Source organism: Erpetoichthys calabaricus, chromosome 1, assembly GCF_900747795.2.
Source record: "Erpetoichthys calabaricus chromosome 1, fErpCal1.3, whole genome shotgun sequence".
NCBI classification, from domain to species: domain Eukaryota; kingdom Metazoa; phylum Chordata; class Cladistia; order Polypteriformes; family Polypteridae; genus Erpetoichthys; species Erpetoichthys calabaricus.
In genome coordinates this window covers 36,291,759-36,310,967 of record NC_041394.2, presented here as the reverse complement: position 1 = coordinate 36,310,967, position 19,209 = coordinate 36,291,759, and the positions used below count along the sequence as shown (strand labels likewise).

General features: G+C 40.5%; 1 protein-coding gene across 1 annotated transcript; it reads left to right on the top strand.

The window, feature by feature from the left end:
• The first annotated feature begins 212 nt into the window (after window positions 1–212).
• On the top strand, window positions 213–15,494 carry ved (ventrally expressed dharma/bozozok antagonist). Its single transcript, XM_028793279.2, has 3 exons — window positions 213–1,394; window positions 1,893–2,161; window positions 14,895–15,494. The coding sequence occupies exons 1-3, from the start codon at window positions 932–934 to the stop codon at window positions 15,222–15,224; spliced, it is 1,062 nt and encodes a 353-aa protein (XP_028649112.1). The 5' UTR covers window positions 213–931; the 3' UTR covers window positions 15,225–15,494.
• The last annotated feature ends 3,715 nt before the right edge of the window (window positions 15,495–19,209 follow it).

Below are 19,209 nucleotides of genomic sequence, written 5' to 3'. Positions count from 1 at the left end.
ACCGAAGGATACGCAACAGATTGAGAAAGAAATCATTTATCCGGTACTGCTAGGGTCCTTTAAAAATCATACGGCAATTGGTACTTCACAATATAGTTATGTGTTGAAATAAATTATGATTCTTTCTGAAACGTTCATGTAGATGATTGTTTTGAGAATCAAACAATGGTTCCACTATGCCATCGCCGGCGCCTTTATTTTGAAGAGTACGTCAGCCGGCTAAGCCCATTCCAGGACGGGGGTCAGGAGCTTATCCCAGTAAACTGGGGTGGATGTAGTAACAAACAAGGGATGAGCATGTAGACTTCTACCCGATCAGTTTAAATGTGGCAAACAATCTGACCACGACTCCTTATACGCAAACATGAAAACTAAAAATGGAGCATCAAAATAAAAAATCGAAACGGCATTCAAATGCCATGCAACTCTTTTTAACAACATACCATATTCAGAAATTAGGTTCTTCATAATAGCATCTGAAAAACATAGTTGGAGAAGTGACAATGGTATTCATACTTACACTTCGTACACGGTAAAATTAGTACTTGTTACAAACATAGCGTTTTCATTGAACATTTGGGGAGACAAGCAATGGTGCCTGTGATTAACGCGCAGTGGCTGCATTGTGTGCAAACGTTCAACTCGAGGAGGCTGAAGAGACGCGCACGCCTCTAAAGTTAACTGAAAGATTTTGGTCAAATCCGCCCGCAAGCGCCACACTTCTCTCCTGTTGCAGGTGAACTTGTATTCCCATCCTGGAAAGGGGGGGGGGGGGGGTGTGCGGATTTCAATGTGTCCGCACAGGGGAGGAGAGGGGGGTCCCAGACTGACTGGAGCCAGGAATTAATGGCCTCGTTCAGAGTCGATAGTGCTTCTTAATTACCGCACTTGTGAAAAAGCAAGGGGGTGCTCTTCTTTGATCTACCCGTAAATGAATAGTAAATGGAAAGGACAAATGTTGAATAAATACCAACGGCGAGCGCGCACACCATTTATTAAACGGAATTTCTATGAAGTATCGTCGGTGCTGGTTCTTGCCCAGGATTATTCTCCACACATATGTCCAAAGAATTCAAGGTGTAACGCTTACATCGTTCAGCTCTGTCGGGTTTTCCAAACTGAGGTGGATTATTTGTTCGCCATCCTGATTTTTAAGATGCAAGGGAAATTTTCGGTGGAATGGCTGGCGCAGAGCAGTCACGGAGACTCATCTTGTACTCAGCACTGCTGGACGAACTCAATTCCAGAGTCCCGTCAGGCCACGTCAGCTGGGCAGCGACCCGACCGACTGGCCGAGCAAACCCAAAAGGCACACGGATCGCAGGCGAAATGCGAAGCGCCGCCGCGGCAGCAGACACTTCCGCCCAAAAGCGAAGCCTCCACGCTGCAGTCGGGTAAGTCTCGGGGTTATCCCCGTTGAATGTCTTTGTTTCACCAGTAAGCAGTCGCTCAGTTCGAGCAGTCCGTGTTTAATTTATACAGCGCCATTCACATCATGCAACTTCAAAATGACAATGTTGAATTAAATATAGTGAACCGACGCCCGGCCAGAGTTTGTTCCTGACTTGCTCTCAACGTGATCTGGGCATCTGCCACCGTGATTTACATTAATGTGTATTCTCTATTAAACACCAAACCTACATATCTGTTTGAATCAGTATTAAAACAACGATGTATTAAAAGTGTGCATTTGCAAATTGAATGCAATCTGAAATATAACTATTTTATATTTGGACTTTTCCAGTGACTACTGTGTGCAGTTATTTAATATTGAGATAGTCACACTGCAATAACCGTAATTGACCTGCAATTTTTTGTAAAGTAACCGCATTGTTGAAATATTGCATTTTTTAAAAATTATATTTAATAAATCATCTGTTTCTCTCTCGAAGGTTTAGTTTGTGACTCGGAGGAAACATCGGGCTACGAAAGCGAAAGATGTCGCTCGGCGTCCCCTTCTTTTCTTAAAGACGAGGGTCGTCTCACTTCTCGCGAAGCCTCAGCTGGCCCTCCAACAGTCACCTCCTCTGGACGTCGACCCCGTACGGCCTTCACCACTGAGCAGATCAACAAACTGGAGAACATCTTCAAGAAGCAGACATATGTGGGCACTCGTGAAAAGGAGGAGCTGTGCAAAAAGCTCAGTCTGTCCGAGAAACAGGTGAGAGTCACGAGAAACCCGCTCCTCACTAAACACCACGGACATATTCTTTACTGCGCTGTTCACCACAGAAAGGCGCTTGACACATCAGATATGACACGTTAATCCGGTGACCCATTTTTCTGAATGCGGTTTTTCCATTTAAGAAATTCGGAAGTCTAAAGCAGGAACCAATGAGGCGCCCACACTCAAAGCAGAGCGATACCAGAATTATTTTATATGAAGCTTTCAGAAAGAACCTTTTATTTGTTTAGATTGGTAACCGGCTGTACAAATAACCGTAAATAAATAGAAACATGTTTTTGAGATCCCAATTTGTTTCTGATTTTAAAAGGACTCTTGATGTATACAGTAACACCAGTTAAGCGCAGGTTTTCTTGATCTTTTAGTCGGCCTACAATACATTAAAAAGTTGTTTTGTCCACAAATTGGGGCATTTTAAAGCCTAAGCAATTAATTTCAAACCCTTCCTGGAAGGAAACCCTTCTTTGACAAGTGAAAGTTCTACGAGAAACCACAGAATCCAGTAAAGTGTCTTTACAGAACCAGTATTTTTAAGGGTGCATATGTATAGACACAATTACTTCATACTCATCTGGCATATGCAGTTAAACTGACATTTACATCTCAAGAATAAGACCGTATTCTATTCTAATTTTTCTTTTCTTGAAATTCTCCAGCTTTTCTCCCATAAATTAAAGACCATTCAGTTTGGTTAACTGGCCAGTCAGAACTGAAGGTGCCCTAAGATGAGCTAGTGCTCAGAACAGTCGGTTCCTTCTTTATGTTTACTGTAACTGAGATACTCACCTGATTAAGTAGGTTAGAAAACGGATGGAGAATTAATATATTTATTGATAAATCAGTTTTCTTAAAAAAAGCAATTTGCCCATATAGGTATTCTGTACTGCTAAGAGAATTCAGAAGATGAATGGATAGACATTGCATTCTAACTTTCTCAAACCTGATTAATCCAATTCAGAATCATATGGGTATAGGACACTGGGTCCTGGCAGCACCAAGCACTATAGAGTAGCCAACCACTAGTTACAAAGGAATACTTAGCATGTATTTCTGAGATGTGAGAGGTCAAGTGGAGGACCTTGGGGAAACACCAAATGTATACACGGACACCGCCAACAAACTTCAAATCGAATGCAACTGAGCACCATATTTGAGCAGAGGACCCATGAGGAGTAGCTCTAACCAATGCACTGCCATACTGTCTGACATAATTTTGTAATATATTGTATTACATTATATTATGGGCAGCATGGTGGTGCAGTGGTTAGTACTGCCCAAAATTTGAATCACATGACCAGTCAATGTCTATATGGACTGTGCACATTCTCCCAGTGAGAACATTCATCTGGAAGTGTTGTTTTATCTCCAACGTCCCCAAAGAATTGTATGTGATTTTAGGTGGACTGGTGACTCTGGATTAGCCCTATGTAAGGACAAGTGTGTGCCCTGTTATGTTTTGAACCCATTACTACCACCCATGATTCTGAGTTTGGTAAGGTGGGCTTTATATTATATTACTAGGGGGCTTACCCACTGCTTGCTTCACTCACCAACCCCCGTGGCCTGCGCTAAAGTGCCAGCCACTTCTTGTCTCTGCTGCTCGTGTTGTGAAGAGGGGGGCTGAACGCACCCCAAGGAGACGCGGTCGCTCCTCCAAATCCCCCCTCTTAAACGGTGATACAATGGGAAACATTTTTTTTTTTTTTTTAACTCCTCTTTGCTCGATCAGCTGCTGGCTTGCTGTTGCTGCCATGCCGCGTGATCTGCATCTCGTGCAGTGCTTCGAACATTAAAAAGCCTGTACAGCAGCTGTCCTACTCTTTGTCTTTTATTTCAGGCCCTGGGCGTGGTTAAATCTGTTGGCACAAAGTCTCGTCTCGCAGGACATGAGTTCCTGATATTTTAGTTTATAATTTAAAAACGGAATAAGAATCTGAAAATCTAACAACATCACATTAAAGTTCGATAAATTCTGAAAAGAATGATACCAAACATATATATGTAGGTTTTAAAGTAGGACAAAAATGTGACATAAAATAATATCACATTAAATTGTTGCACAAAATCGTTGCACTTTTAGGCTTAGGATTTTATATATATAATATACTGTGTATATGTGTGTGTGTATATGTGTGTATATATAATATATATATATTAGTAATATTATATTGTCCATACATTTTCTAAAACTGCTTATCCAGTGCAGGCTTGCAAGAAAGCTGAAGCCTGTACCAGCAAGGCAGGAGCAATCCCTGGACAGGGTGCCAGTCCATCAGAGTGAAAACACTCACACTCAGACACATACTCAGATACTGGGGCCAGTTTAGCAATGCCAGTTTATCTAAAACTGCAAATCTTTGGACTGTGGGAGGAAGCAGGAGCACCCAGAAGAAACCCACCTAAACACAGGGAGAACATGCAAACTCATTGCAGGGGACACCGGTCTTAACCCCCATCTCCTTGTTGTGAGGCAGTAGCAACACCACCATGTCATTGTGCCATTTTAGATTAGATTTGATAGGTTTGAGTTCTGTTAATAGCATAATGTGTCATTTCTTGTGATAAAAAGGTAAGGTATTGATCAGTAAAATTCCAGTTTTAAATATAGGAAAAAGTAGAGTGAAATGAAACCTTTTATTGGCTAACTAAATAGATTACAAATGCAAGCTTTTGAGGCAGCTAAGGCCCCTTCATAAGGTAAGGTGTAACAAAGAAGCTGAAAAATACTCTAGCTTATATTGGGACAGCAAAGTGATTTTTTCTTTCATCTTAACCTTTTTGTTCAAATGTTAGCAAAATGAATACACCTGAGATGAATTAACCCTGAAAGAAGAGAACAATGAACTAATAAAATGTAGAGATAAGATAACCATCACTAGAGAAAGTCCTGTAAGGTTTTTTTGAAGTGCATTGAATGTAAGATAGGCCACTGATGTAGTTAGCTGGTCAATTGTCATAAAACTCCTGTCTCTGTTCAGACCATTTTGTAGAGTGTTGAATTTAAGCATAAGATTTGTATTCCCATTCTCTCTGCTCCTAATGGGTCTTGAAATTACTCATAAGCACAGTGACCCTCAGATCTTTTATGCTGTGGCCATTACTGTTAAAGTGTGCTGCCACCGTTCTGATTAATATGAAATCTATGTGAGTTCATTCGCTGGCGCAGTGTCTGACCAGTTTCCCCTACATACAGTCCAGTGTTGGGGCACCTTAAGCACATGATTAGGTAGACCATATTAGCAGATTTGCATGTGAACAGACCCTTTATTTTATGCTCCTGCTGGCAATGTGGTATAACTACCTGATCTGTCGTGTAGATATGTGCACAGGTGAATATGGGAATATATCCTTCAGTTTATTGTCTTTCTGTACCATGGGTTGAAGCTCTTTCATAATTTTGCAAAGTGTTTCCAGATGTGGATGATAAGTTACAACGAGTGGGACCAGGTTCTTGGTTTCTGCACCTTTGTATTCCAGAAGATTTTCTCTGGGTATAACCGTAGCTCTCCTGATTTGTAGGTCTGTTGATTTGGGAGTGTATCCTTGTTTGATGAAGTCTGTCCTGAGTTTCTGCAGTTGTGTGTCCCAATCCACTGGGTCTGAGCAAATATGATTGTAACGTATTGCCTGGCTGTAGATGATGGAGTTCCGTATATGCTTCTGGTGGAAACTTAGATATGTCCGTCTGTCTGTTGGTTTGTGAAAAATAGAGGTCATTAGGGTACCGTCCTTTATGCGAATGGTAGTGTTCAGAAAGCTGATTTCTGTTTGTGAATAATTTAAGTTTTATGTTGGGGTGGAATGAATTGTAATTCCTAAGGAAGCAAAGAAGTTTTTTTTCGCTTGCGGACCAGATTATAAGAATGTCATCTATGTAGCAAAGGTAAAGCATTGGTTTTATTGCACATGTTGACAAGAAGTCCTGTTCTAATCTTGCCATGAATAAGTTTGCATAATGGGTTGCGAAACGACATCCCATTGCAGTTCCCATTAGTTGTAAGTAAATGTCCTGACCAAAAGAAAACACATTGCGAGTTAATATGAATTTTATCGATTGTATCACCGGCTCTGTTTGTAAGCCATGTTGTTGCAGGTACGTCTGACAGGCCATAGTTCCATCATCATGAGGTACGTTTGTGTATAATGCCTCCACATCCATTGTAACAAAAAAGCTGCCCTAGACACCATTTCTGAGGGAGCCAAGTTTTTTTAAGAGGTGGGTGGTGTCCTGTACATAGCTGGGTGTGTTTCTGGCAAGGGGTTTGAGAATGCTTTCAACCCATCCTGAAATATTTTCCATCAGTGTGCCAATTCCTGAGATTATTGGCCTTCCTGGTTTCCCATCTTTATGGATTTTGGGGAGCATATAGAAGTATCCCACTTTTGGATTCTCAGGGATTCGACTACTGATGTGGTCCTTGATGTAAACAGGTAAGTTGCTTAACAATTTCTTCCACTCTTTCATGTAAACATCAGTGGGGTCCTCCTGTAGTTTGCAGTAATAAGTGGTATCAGAAAGCTGCCTCTGTGCCTCTTTTATATAATCAGATGTGTTCATGATTACTAAGGCACCCCCTTTATTGGCTGGTTTGACAATGATCTCTGTGTTTTCCCTTAGAGAATGTATGGCTTGCTTTTCTCGTAAACTGATATTGTATACCTGGTTCTACTCTCGGTCCAGGATCCCAGTTTTGACCCTCTGTCGGAAGCTGTCTATGTATTTGTCCAGAGTGGGGTTTCTTCACGGTTCTGGTGTCCATGTGGGTTTTTTGGTGGAATTATTGTATCAGCTCATGCTTGCTTCCTGTGTATTACTGTCCTCCTTATTATGGAAGGGTTTTTTTAAGTCTGAGCTTTCTGAAAAATTCTTCCATATCACTGCAGAGTCTGATTTTATCGATAGGATTAGCCGGACAGAATGAGAGGCCCTTTGAAAGTACTGACGTCTCATTTTTGTTCGGTGTGTAGGAAGAAAGATTAACAGTACAGGGGGGTATTTTCTGTACGTCGCATAAACAATCCGAGATCAGGTGTCTCATCTTGGATGAGTTAATGCCAGTGAAACTCATCCAGATTAGTCGGTTTTTCAAACGCAGCTGTGTATTAGATTAGTCGAGCTGGATCTAATCATCCGAGATGAATGCGCGCGCCCGCGCTGAGTGAAAAGCCCATATATATTGAGTCTAGAAAACATGATCAGCAAGTCTTTGATAGGCTGCAACAAAATGACGAAAGAACGGGCGCATTTTTTTTTCCACACAAGCGGAGCAAGACCTTTCATTCGAAGGACATGAAGAATTTCAAGATTTAATATGCACAAGGGGTAACACTGCAAAAGCAGCCCAAACCAGAAAAGACAGCTGACAAATAGTGGCAGACAAATGAAATGCATGTGCATTGAACTTACTGAAAGCAGCGTTTCATTTCCTATGTGTCAGATTAATTATTATTTAACATGTCATAATTCCAGATCAAATGTGAGCACAAGGAGAACATGGGAACAGGTTAAAGTGAAGTACAAGAATATATATTTCAAACTGGTAAATATTGGTATATAACTATTTAAAGAATTGATGACATAAAGAATCATATATAATGTAAAGAACATTAATTTTAAAGCTAATAAGAAGGCAGACAAGCAAAAAACAGGTGGAGTTCCATGTGGTCCAGACCTAACCCCTGCAGAAGAGTTGGCTCTCCAGCAAAATGCCCATCACCCTGTTTCTGAGGGCATTCCAGGGGGAAGCTCCTCCTCAGAACCAGTGGCAGGATGCAGTGGTCACTTCATTTGAGGTAAAGGATGATCATTGCATATATTTGTCCTCAATGTGTGCCATAGGTAGGTTCCATATAGCCCTCTTTTTTGTTGGGTCAGTTGCAGGGAATGTCATATCCCTTGAACTTGTGTCTGACCAACGAGATATTGACGAAGGTCAAATATTTGATGAAGACACTGTGTCTGATTATTCATCAGGAGGAGAGGTACATTTTCCAAATAATGTTTGATCAAACTCCACTCTGATCAGTCCCATGTGCCCCAATCACATTTGGAAACCCTGGGTAATGAGAATGTTAGGCTGATTCTGAGATTCTTTATGGAATACCTGCAATGGCATGAAATGCCTCTTTTGTCTGCACACGCAGGTGTCCAGGAAACACAATGAAAACCTGAAGGAAATGTTTCAGAGCCAAACAGACTTTACGAATTGCCTGGCAAACTGCACTTTTCGATAGCTGTTCCGCATCGCCTACAGTATATAAAAAAAGTGCCGCTTGCAAGAAACCTCAAAGCAATGCATACCATATGTGTGGTTGTGAGAGCCCGACTTCACCGAGTTTGACTTCGAATATAAGGTGCTAATGCATTTTTGAGGTACAATATTCCCCCTCGGCTAAAGCGGTATCTTTCATACAGAATTTCCTCCGGGAGCAATAAAGGATCTTGCCGATCGCGCAAAACCCTCTCTATATGAAATTCCCTTCGTATAATTTGCGCACCGATATCAATTGGTCGCTCATTCATGAACGGCAAAGCCATGACTGGATGACGTCCATGCACCGTCACTGATTACGTGTGTAAACTAATCCTTGTTTACGTAGAACAAACCTGCTCAGAGCAGGTTTGCGGATTTGGATGTGCTGCTATGACACTTCCAGCAAGAGTTTCGAAAAACCGACAGATCCAGGATCAGGGCAAATCGTCAACAATTACATCCAGCTAAACGAGTAATCCACGTACGAAAAATACCCCCCCCCCCGGTCTGAAGGTCCATGTTTATTGATGATGTGGGTAAGCGTCCAGCTTTCTCTCTGAGTCTTTGTAGCTTTTTGTTTTTGATCAGAAGTCCCTGGAGTCTCTTGTAATATAATTACAACTCTTTAACCATATCTTGCAAGTTCTTCTCCAGGAGAAGAATGAAGTTGTAGACCTCTTCTTGGATATTCTTTTTGAGGCTGTAGCAAATTTTTACTAGATGGTTTTGTAGCTTCTCTGAGCTTCTGATGCATAGCTGTTCTGCAAATCGGCTGTTGTAAGTGTGTATGGTTGGATTTTGTATCAAGAGGCCTTTAGGAATGAGGTTTTCCTTTTTGCATTTGGTCAAGAAGAAGATATCGCTGTCCAAGTGGGCTAGTTTCTTCCATCAGGTTTTCAGTTCCATGTGACTCCGGTACATTGTGGTGTCTGGTATATCCATAGCAGTAGAGTGTTGTACCGTTTCACCCTACTTTTTCCTGCATCGATCTATGGCTAACACGGTACAACACTCTACTAGTTATAAAAAATATATTTAAGTTTTATTATTGCCAACTCTATCCTTAAAAGCAGTTTGCTATGGGAACCAATGTGATTCATTCAGGAAGACAGAATTTCCTTTGTAGAAATATGAAACAATTGCACTATACACAGTTGTGGCCAAAAGTTTTGAGAATGACACAAGTATTGGTTTTCACAAAGTTTGCTGCTTGAGTGTTTTTAGATCTTTTTGTCAGATGTTTCTATGGTATATTGAAGTATAATTACAAGCATTTCATAAGTTTTAAAGGCTTTAATTGACAATTTCATTAAGTTTTTGCAAAGAGCCAATATTTGCAGTGTTGGCCCTTCTCTTTCAAGACCTCTGACAGACAGACAGCATGCCAGGGTGAATTGCAATCAACTTCTGGGCCAAATCCTGGCTGATGGCAGCCCATAATCAATGCTTGGAGCTTGTCAGAATTTGTGGGTTTTTGTTTGTCCTCCCGACTCGTGAGGATTGACCACAAGTTCTCAATGGGATTAAGGTCTGGGGAGTTTCCTGGCCATGGACCCAAAATTTCGATGTTTTGTTCCCTGAGCCACTTAGTTATAGTTTTGATTAGCTGCTGTCCTCCTTGAACTGCTATAAGGACCGAGAGGGATGGAGTCTGCAAGAATATGTTCAGGTGCAATGACATTGACATGCATTTGTTAAATTGACACTTTCATGCAAAGTGACCTAAAACACACCTGCATGGTCAATAGTGTCCATATTCATATAGTGTGAGGTGCAGCTGGTTAAGTGACCAACTCCTGGTCACCCAGTGGGCCAGGGTTGGGATTGGCCCAGTATAACCTAACGCTTTGGTCAGTAAGTGTTTCCAGTAGTCAGTATCAAGTCAGTGTGAAAGAAGCTGTATGTTTCTGTAGTACCCACCATCCTATGTCATGCACAACATAGAAAACCTTCCTACAAATTTGTTCAAAATAACCATAAACAGGCAAGAAAGCTCCCGTGGGGTCCACCAGTCAGTATTGTGCTGAAAGCAGCTACTTTGTGGTTCATAATCATTACATGGTCATTCAACACTTCATTTCTAAAGTGGTACAGGGGCTTCCTTACAGTCAAGATGTTTCCATAATTCAAGATTCTCAAGCGGAGGCAGATGAAGCGAGCCCCTCAGGTCTGGATGCAGTGAAGCTGTTGTGGGGCTAAACTGGATTTGTTTTGCTTTGCTGTCTCATGCATAGTAATACACGTGGCTTCATTATCTTGGACTTTTGCATGCTATTTAAATTCTAGAACCGTCTACATCTTGATTACATCTTGCCTGAAGAAGGGGCCTGAGTTGCCTCGAAAGCTTGCATATTGTAATCTTTATAGTTAGCCAATAAAAGGTGTCATTTTGCTTGGCTTTTCTCTACATTCATAATGGTTAACACGGTACAACACCCTAGTACTACAGAACCTTCTACAGAAATAGTGCTAGTGAATCTACGGTCCTAAAATAAAATGCTACAAAAGAGTAGATTTAAACAACAGTAAAGTCTCTGCCCATAGTTTACAAACATAAGAACTAACACTTGATTATGAGTTCTGAACATGTATGTGCCATACCTTAGGGGATTATCAACAGATGTGCTTGCAGAGATTGTGCTTTAATTACAATCATTTTTTCTGTACACTAGTAAAGTGCCCACCAGGTTACTGCTGCCTAAAAATGCTTGAATTTCCAGAACATCTCGGGTTATAAGCTATCAATTTAGACCAAGATCAAGTTTCTAGCCCCTTTAGAGAGGGATATCCCATTAGGTAGATGCTCTTGAGGTGTAGGAAGGGCTGCGGTCAGTCTCTCACCCCCTCTCGAGCCTATGTATTGTGGACAGCTTTGGATTAAGGGGTTCCACTGTGGTGAAGCTCTGCCGAGAAAATAGTTGGTGATTTACCTCCTGGTGATGGTGGAGTGGGTGTCGGGAGTCCATCAGTTGCTTGAACCTTTCTACTGTTGAACTACTTTAAAGATGTACATGAGAGGTTACCTGGAGTCTCTAAATTTCTCTGATGCAAGTGAGTGAGCCAATGTGCTTTGTGGTGGACCTCATTCAGGTCTGGTTCCTGCCTTGTGCTTGATGCTGCTGGGGTAGACTTTGACCCCTGTAATCCTGGAATCAATTAATTGGTAATCTGGATATTGGATGCAAGGATCTTTATTATCTCACCTTAGTTTAATCTTAATTTTTTCATCACATGAGTTGAGTGTGAGTTTTTCCACGGACAGCTCTGTTTCAAATCTCTCAGTAGGATAGCTGATGTCTTGTGGTTATGCAGTTTTCATTTGGTTGTATGCGTGAGTTGTGCCTTGGAATTTACTTCTGTCCTATGCTGGTCTGTTCCAGCCATGTGCTCACTGTAGCAAAGGACGACTGTAGTATCTGTGATGAGTTGAGGACTTGCAGTGTTCACTCCGGAGTGTCAGTCAGGACAATGGTGAATGATGCAGAGAATTCCATACAGCAGCTCATAATGAAATTATTGGTTTATATGAAGTTATATACCTGTATTTAAATAGGTTTATGTGTGGTCTACAGTAGAAAAAAAAGGATATATAAAACTTATTGGTAAATTATACAAAAGTCCACTAGATGTCAGTATTACTCAAAATAGGTACTAGTTTATCAGCAGTTTGAAATCCAAATTAATAAAGTTTATCAATAAACGTTATCGACAAACTTGTAGTAAAGTACATTAATGCAACAACATAAACTATTATTGAAAGAATAGTGCTGCCTGTAAATAACACTAAGGCACATTCCTAACACATAAACACTAAACATTACACTTTAAACAACTTTGTCTTAATCGTATAACAAACATGCAATGCAAGTCAAACACAAATAAGTGACCTCCAGTCATCAACGCACACTTTATGACTGATTCAGTATATTAGAAACTCTTAGCTATGGCAATTATTAAAACTACTTAAGGAAATAAACGAAGTGAAATAACAATGAAATAATGAGCAATAAAATAACAAACACACATATATCTATCTTCTCTGCTAACATCCCATAATAGGTGCTCTTGTGCATGCTGGGAGGTGCACCCTGGAATGTGAGCCGTGTCTCTCAATTATTGCTGTGTCTCACTAATGCATTGACACCACATGCACTTCAGAACAGGTCATCCATCTGAAGCTAAGCATGTTTGGGCCTGGTCACAACATGGATGGGAGACCACCTTGGAAAAGCTTGGGTCCCTTCTGGATGAGGTGTTAGCGAGGCCATTGGGGGGGGGGGGTGGATGGTCACTTACTCTGTGGTGTTTGTGTAGATCCATGGCAGAGACACTACTCTGTAAAAACTGGTGCCATCCTTCAGATGCGACATAAAACTGAAGTCCTGACTCCCTGTGGTGTCATAAAAGCTCGTTAGGCATCTTTTGCAAGATTAAGGTGTATCATGATGTCCTTGATGAACTGCCTATTACAGTCTTGTCATCCACATTCAGGCCACAGGAAAGCTTCCCCTGCTGGCCTCGCCAACACCTCTTCCAGCAGCAACTCAAACTTTTTCATGGACAGTCTCCCTACCAAGTACTGGCCAGGCATGAACATGCTTAGTGTCTGGTGGATGACCTGTTCTGAAGGACATGTGGTATGGCTGCTGGATTATTAATTATGGATGACAGAAAAAGGCTGCAGCCTGCAGCGACCATGAATTTTAGAGCTGTTTAGATACTGGATGGATGAGATGTTGTGTTTTTTTGTTTTTTTTTTTTTTTTTTTACAGCTATTGGTACCCATGGCATACTTGGGTGTAGTGATGATCAATGAACAAACAAACTTGTTCTTTTGTACTTGTCTTGGTCTCTGAATGAATGCACTGGTACAATGCATTTGCATTCACATTTTATATTGCATTCTACAACCGTCTGGAGCTATCACCTTAACTTCACTTAAATGGCTGCTGTCTTCGGCAAATAGCCTATCAGTAAACTGTTTCACAATGACAACGAGCCAATGACTGACTTGGCAGATGACACCAAGCACCTCCCATTGATCGGTTTACTCTGACTGAGTGGCTGACCGTACGTGCACTGATTGATTGAATGAATCGGTATGCCCTCTACTGATCTGGAGAACTATTGCAAGTTCATTCACAAACTGCAGACAAGAGACTCGCAGTACAGTTGTCGAGATGTGGGAGTCTCAAAAGCACAGGTTAAAAAAAAAACAATTCTATGGTTGCCCACTAGAGGGGAGAAACACCATCAAAATACCCAGACCAGAAATAAAAAGGGCAGTGACGAATCTTGATTAAAATAAAAGGTTTATTTTCGCCAAAGGCTGTGCAAGCCACAAAGCTCCAAAGAGCAAAAGGAGATGTCTGAAAAGGCAAGGCAGACACAGCAAACAAGTCCCAACACAGAATCCAAAAGGCATAGTCAAAAACAGAGTGGAGATTCAAAATAAAACAATAAAAACAGTCCTATTCCAAAATCCATAGGTGAAGTCAAAAGGAAAGCAAGAGTTCAAAAAATCAGCAATCACAGTCCCAAACTGAAATCCAAAGATGAAGTTGAAAAAAAAGGCACAGGGCCGAAAATCCAGAAAACAAATGAAATAGCAAAAACACAGGAACTCGCCAAAACTCTTCACCCCTACTGTGTTCAATGAACTGCAAAGAACTATGGGAGGCACTTAGGGTGAAGGGCCAACCCTGCAGGTGATTGACAGGTGGCCCAGCCCCTTGGGGAGCCACCCACAAAAACACAAGGGTTATAACCTAGGCTCCGCCCCTTAATCAAAACACACGCAGAGTAAAATGTACAAAGGAAACATTAGAACAATAAATGATACAAAATTAAACAACTGTGAACACCAGCCAGGGGGAAAATGCTGGCTGAAACGGTACACTCGTTCACTGAAAGAATCAGTTTGTGTACTGAATGGAGGAACGAACTGCAGACAAGAGACGTGCAGCATGTTGAGTCTCCGTTCAGGTCACTAATGATATACTGTATGTGTGGGAGACCGCATCAGAAAGGATGGGATATAAAAGAAGGACATTGCGGAGATTAATCCAAAACTGTTCTCACGGTTTTATTGTGACGTGTGCTCTATTCTAAGGTTCTATTTGTACAATTTTTTTTTTTCCTATCTATTATCAAAATTCAGTATTGAGGATGATGATGATTATTATGTGTGAATTAGTTTGATGCCTGCTTTTTAAATTGTTTAAATTTGTTAGTGTTATGATGCTATTCTAAATTTTAAACTAGAATATAGCTTGTTGTTTTTGAAGTGATTTAAAGATTTGAATTATTTTGGTGAACTGAACAAAAATAATCAAATCACTAAAAAGAATCGTCTTGCACATCACTACTTAGGTGGGTTATGTGATAAGCTAAAAGAGACAATATCTTCATTCAAGACACACTACCAACCAGTTTATTTCCTTGTCATTTTCTAGATCAAGAATTGGTTCCAAAACCGGCGGATGAAGCTGAAGAGAGCAATTCAGGACGCCATGGCCCAGGCCTGCCATGTAAATGTATCTGCTCACCTCCCCCCTTACCCTGAGCTCCGGACATTTGGACCAACTCCATATGTTGGTTTCTTTCCTGGACAAGATTCTTCTGGGGCCTTCCTTCCTGTGCCACATTACCCGGCACCCTTTCTAAGCCCTGCTACAATGGACACGTCAGTGCACCCACTACCTGCTTTAATGGTTTCACAGAGCGAGGCCAGTGCGAGCCATGCTGCATTAGGCAGGTACCACCCCTATGGCCTTTATTATTGAGACTGCTGTCTGTAGGACTGAGACTGTGGTGTGTGGTCAGAACTAATCAGCCAGGAAGACCCACATGAAAGGAGACCAACCGCTTCTGCAAGTCCAGACAAGTGTTTACATGCTGGGATGAAGTGCAATATTACATTTCTATCATTTATTTTATTGAAGATACTATTTAATTGTACAGAATTTCTATTTTATGTCATGATTTTTTTTAATGTTAATGTGATTTGTGTACTGTTTATGAGGTGTTGTCATTTCTATGTGAAGCAATACAGTGTTTTCTGTTTATTCCAACTTTACTTGACTTTTTAAAATAATAAATATGAACCAAATGGCATCTTTTCATGACAGAACCTAGTCATCCTTGAGCGGGAAATAATCCCATCAGTTTAAATCTGCTTAAGAGTCTTGGAGAACCATTGACAGTACTAGCAGCGACAGATCCACCATCCATGTTGGTGTGCAAACCACAAACATCTTTAGAATGTGAGAACAGTGAAGGGCGATTTGTTCTTTTTAAACGACTCTTTTCTGTGAATCATATGAATTGTTTAGTGAGGACAAACAAATCGATTCCAAGGAGCTCAATGGGATTAGCGCTAAAGCGCATGCATATTCTGCGGGACGATGTCTTGTCTTCCATTTTGTTGCTGCTGCTCGCTGGTGGATGCATGAAGTGCATTCACAAGAGCCACCTGACTCATGAGACTTCACTCTTTTGATACCTGAACGAGTCACTAAGCAAGAATTAGTCTACTGATTTTTGTTCATTTGATTCGAGAATGAGTCTGTACTCACGATTGATTCATGCATGAATGAGTACCTGAGAATCGGTCTAACACGGGGGTGGGCAGCGTTGGTCCTGGAGGGCCGCAGTGGCTGCAGGTTTTTGTCCCAATCCAATTTCTTAATGAGAAGTCAAATATTACTGATGAAGCACTTATTGCTTAAGATACATTTTGATGGCTTATTTTAATGGTCTCACTTGTTAAGGTTCCTCACTCTTAATTGCTTACTTCAGTCTTAAAAAACTGCATTCCGTGTTTTTAATGGCTCCTTATTAGCAAAAATGATGTAAATGACAAAGGAGCCAGCAGTTTATCATGCAATATTTGTTTTAATAAAACGCTTAAGAGAAAAATATGACAGACTGAAAATCATCCATTTTAGGCTTCAAATGATTTGGATGATATCCTTGGAATGGGAAAAAAATCTACGATATAAGAACCTAATATTACAGACTAACAAGCCATAAAATTAAATAAGGTCTGATATGGGGAAAGATTGGCTTCTGATTAACAAAATCCTGCAGCCAGATTGCCCAACCCTGGCCTAATGATTCTTGTTCATCTCATATGCAAACAAGTCTGTATCCACAATTCTCTTTCATTTGATTCATGAATAAGTTACTACATGAGAATCGGCCTAACGATCCTCGTTCATTTTATTTGCGTACAAATCATTATCAGCCGCACAATTCTCATTCACTTGTGATTTTTTAATGAAACATCTTATTTTAATTCTGCATCATAAATGTGTTACCATGCTTTATGAATGGAAACAGGGCAATGATACATGAATTTTCATGTTAAATATATAATGAAATATATACAGTATTATATATAATTATATATTTATAGATAATGAATTAAATATAAATTAACAAGCAATATTATTATATATTTATATGCACATATACAGTTAGGTCCATAAACATTTGGACAGAGACAACGTTTTTCTAATTTTGGTTCTGTACATTACCACAATGAATTTTAAATGAAACAACTAAGATGCAGTTGAAGTGCAGACTTTCAGCTTTCATTCAGTGGGGTGAACAAAATGATTGCATAAAAATGTGAGGCAACTAAAGCATTTTTTTAACACAATCCCTTCATTTCAGGGGCTCAAAAGTAAGTGGACAATTGACTCAAAGGCTATTTCATGGGCAGGTGTGGGCAAGTCCGTCGTTATGTCATTATCAATTAAGCAGATAAAAGGCCTGGAGTTGATTTGAGGTGTGGTGCTTGCATGTGGAAGATTTTGCTGTGAACAGACAACACGCTGTCAAAGGAGCTCTCCATGCAGGTGAAAGAAGCCATCCTTAAGCTGTGAAAACAGAAAAAACCCATCCGAGAAATTGCTACAATATTAGGAGTGGCAAAATCTACAGTTTGGTACATCCTGAGAAAGAAAGCCAGCACTGGTGAACTCAGCAACACAAAAAGACCTGGAGGTCCACGGAAGACAACAGTGGTGGATGATCACAGAATCATTTCCATGGTGAAGAGAAACCCCTTCACAACAGCCAACAAAGTAAACAACACTCTCCAGGGGGTAGGCGTATCGATATCCAAGTCTACCATAAAGAGGAGACTGCATGAAAGTAAATACAGAGGGTGCACTGCAAAGTGCAAGCCACTCATAAGCCTGAAGAATAGAAAGGCTAGATTGGACTTTGCTAAAGAACATCTAAAAAAGCCAGCACAGTTCTGGAAAAACATTCTTTGGACAGACAAAACCAAGATTAACCTCTACCAGAATGATGGCAAGAAAAAAGTATGGAGAAGGCGTGGAACAGCTCATTATCCAAAGCATACCACATTATCTGAAAAACATAGAGGAGGCAATGTGATGGCTTGGGCGTGCATGGCTGCCAGTGGCACTGGGACACTAGTGTTTATTGATGATGTGACACAGGACAGAAGCAACCAAATGAATTCTGAGGTGTTCAGAGACATACTGTCTGCTCAAATCCAGCTAAATGCAGTCAAATTGATTGGGCGGCGTTTCATGATACAGATGGACAATGACCCAAAACATACAGCCAAAGCAACCCAGGAGTTTATTAAAGCAAACAAGTGGAACATTCTTGAATGGCCAAGTCAGTCACCTGATCTTAACCCAACTGAGCATGCATTTCACTTGTTGAAGACTAAACTTCAGACAGAAAGGCCCACAAACAAACAGCAACTAAAGGCCTGGCAGAGCATTAAAAAAGAGGAAACCCAGCATCTGGTGATGTCCATGAGTTCAAGACTTCAGACTGTCATTGCCAGCAAAGGGTTTTCAACCAAGTATTAGAAATGAACATTTTATTTTCAGTTATTTAATTTGTCCAATTACTTTTGAGCCCCTGAAATGAAGGGATTGTGTTAAAAAAATGCTTTAGTTGCCTCACATTTTTATGCAATCGTTTTGTTCACCCCACTGAATTAAAGCTGAAAGTCTGCACTTCAACTGCATCTGAGTTGTTTCATTTAAAATTCATTGTGGTAATGTACAGAACCAAAACTAGAAAAAGTTGTCTCTGTCCAAATATTTATGGACCTAACTGTACATACATCATATATATTAAACAAATGTACAAATTATCAAATTATATATTTGTGATGTGATCAGAGGGAGAAGGAAACTACAGTATAAGCTATCTCTAAAAATGAATCAAAAGAATCCATTCACTTAAAAGAGTAGTTGAAAAGAATCGATTCATTAAGTTGAATCAAAATGCCCATTACTTGGTGATAGCAAAATTAGAATGCCTGGAAATAAAAAAAAAAAATCGGCCATAATTTGAACCCATTGATTTCAGTTCTGAGACAGTATTGGAAGCCACTGAAAAAAAGTTGCCAGAGGTGGCAATGATGGGCATACCTGCGACTTTTATATAAAACGTTCCATCACCGATGTGCAATGACAAATAAAAATCATAAGTAGACCTACATAGCAGACAAAATGGCCAGTGTTTGGATTTTCGGAGGAAGTGAAGAAGTGCATGCTGACGTGTTTGCCTGCTGCGGCTTCTTAGTCGTATGCTGTATGTTGCAGTTTCTCCAAGTAAACAAAAACAAAGTGAACATAAACTGAAGCTGAAAATGTATTAGAAACTCTATCCAGATTACATTGACTGTAACGGGCATCTGCAAAACGATCTGTTTTCAGAGCGAAGAGAAGAGACAGGTAAGCAGAGCTGAAATTTGATGCCTGCAAAGCC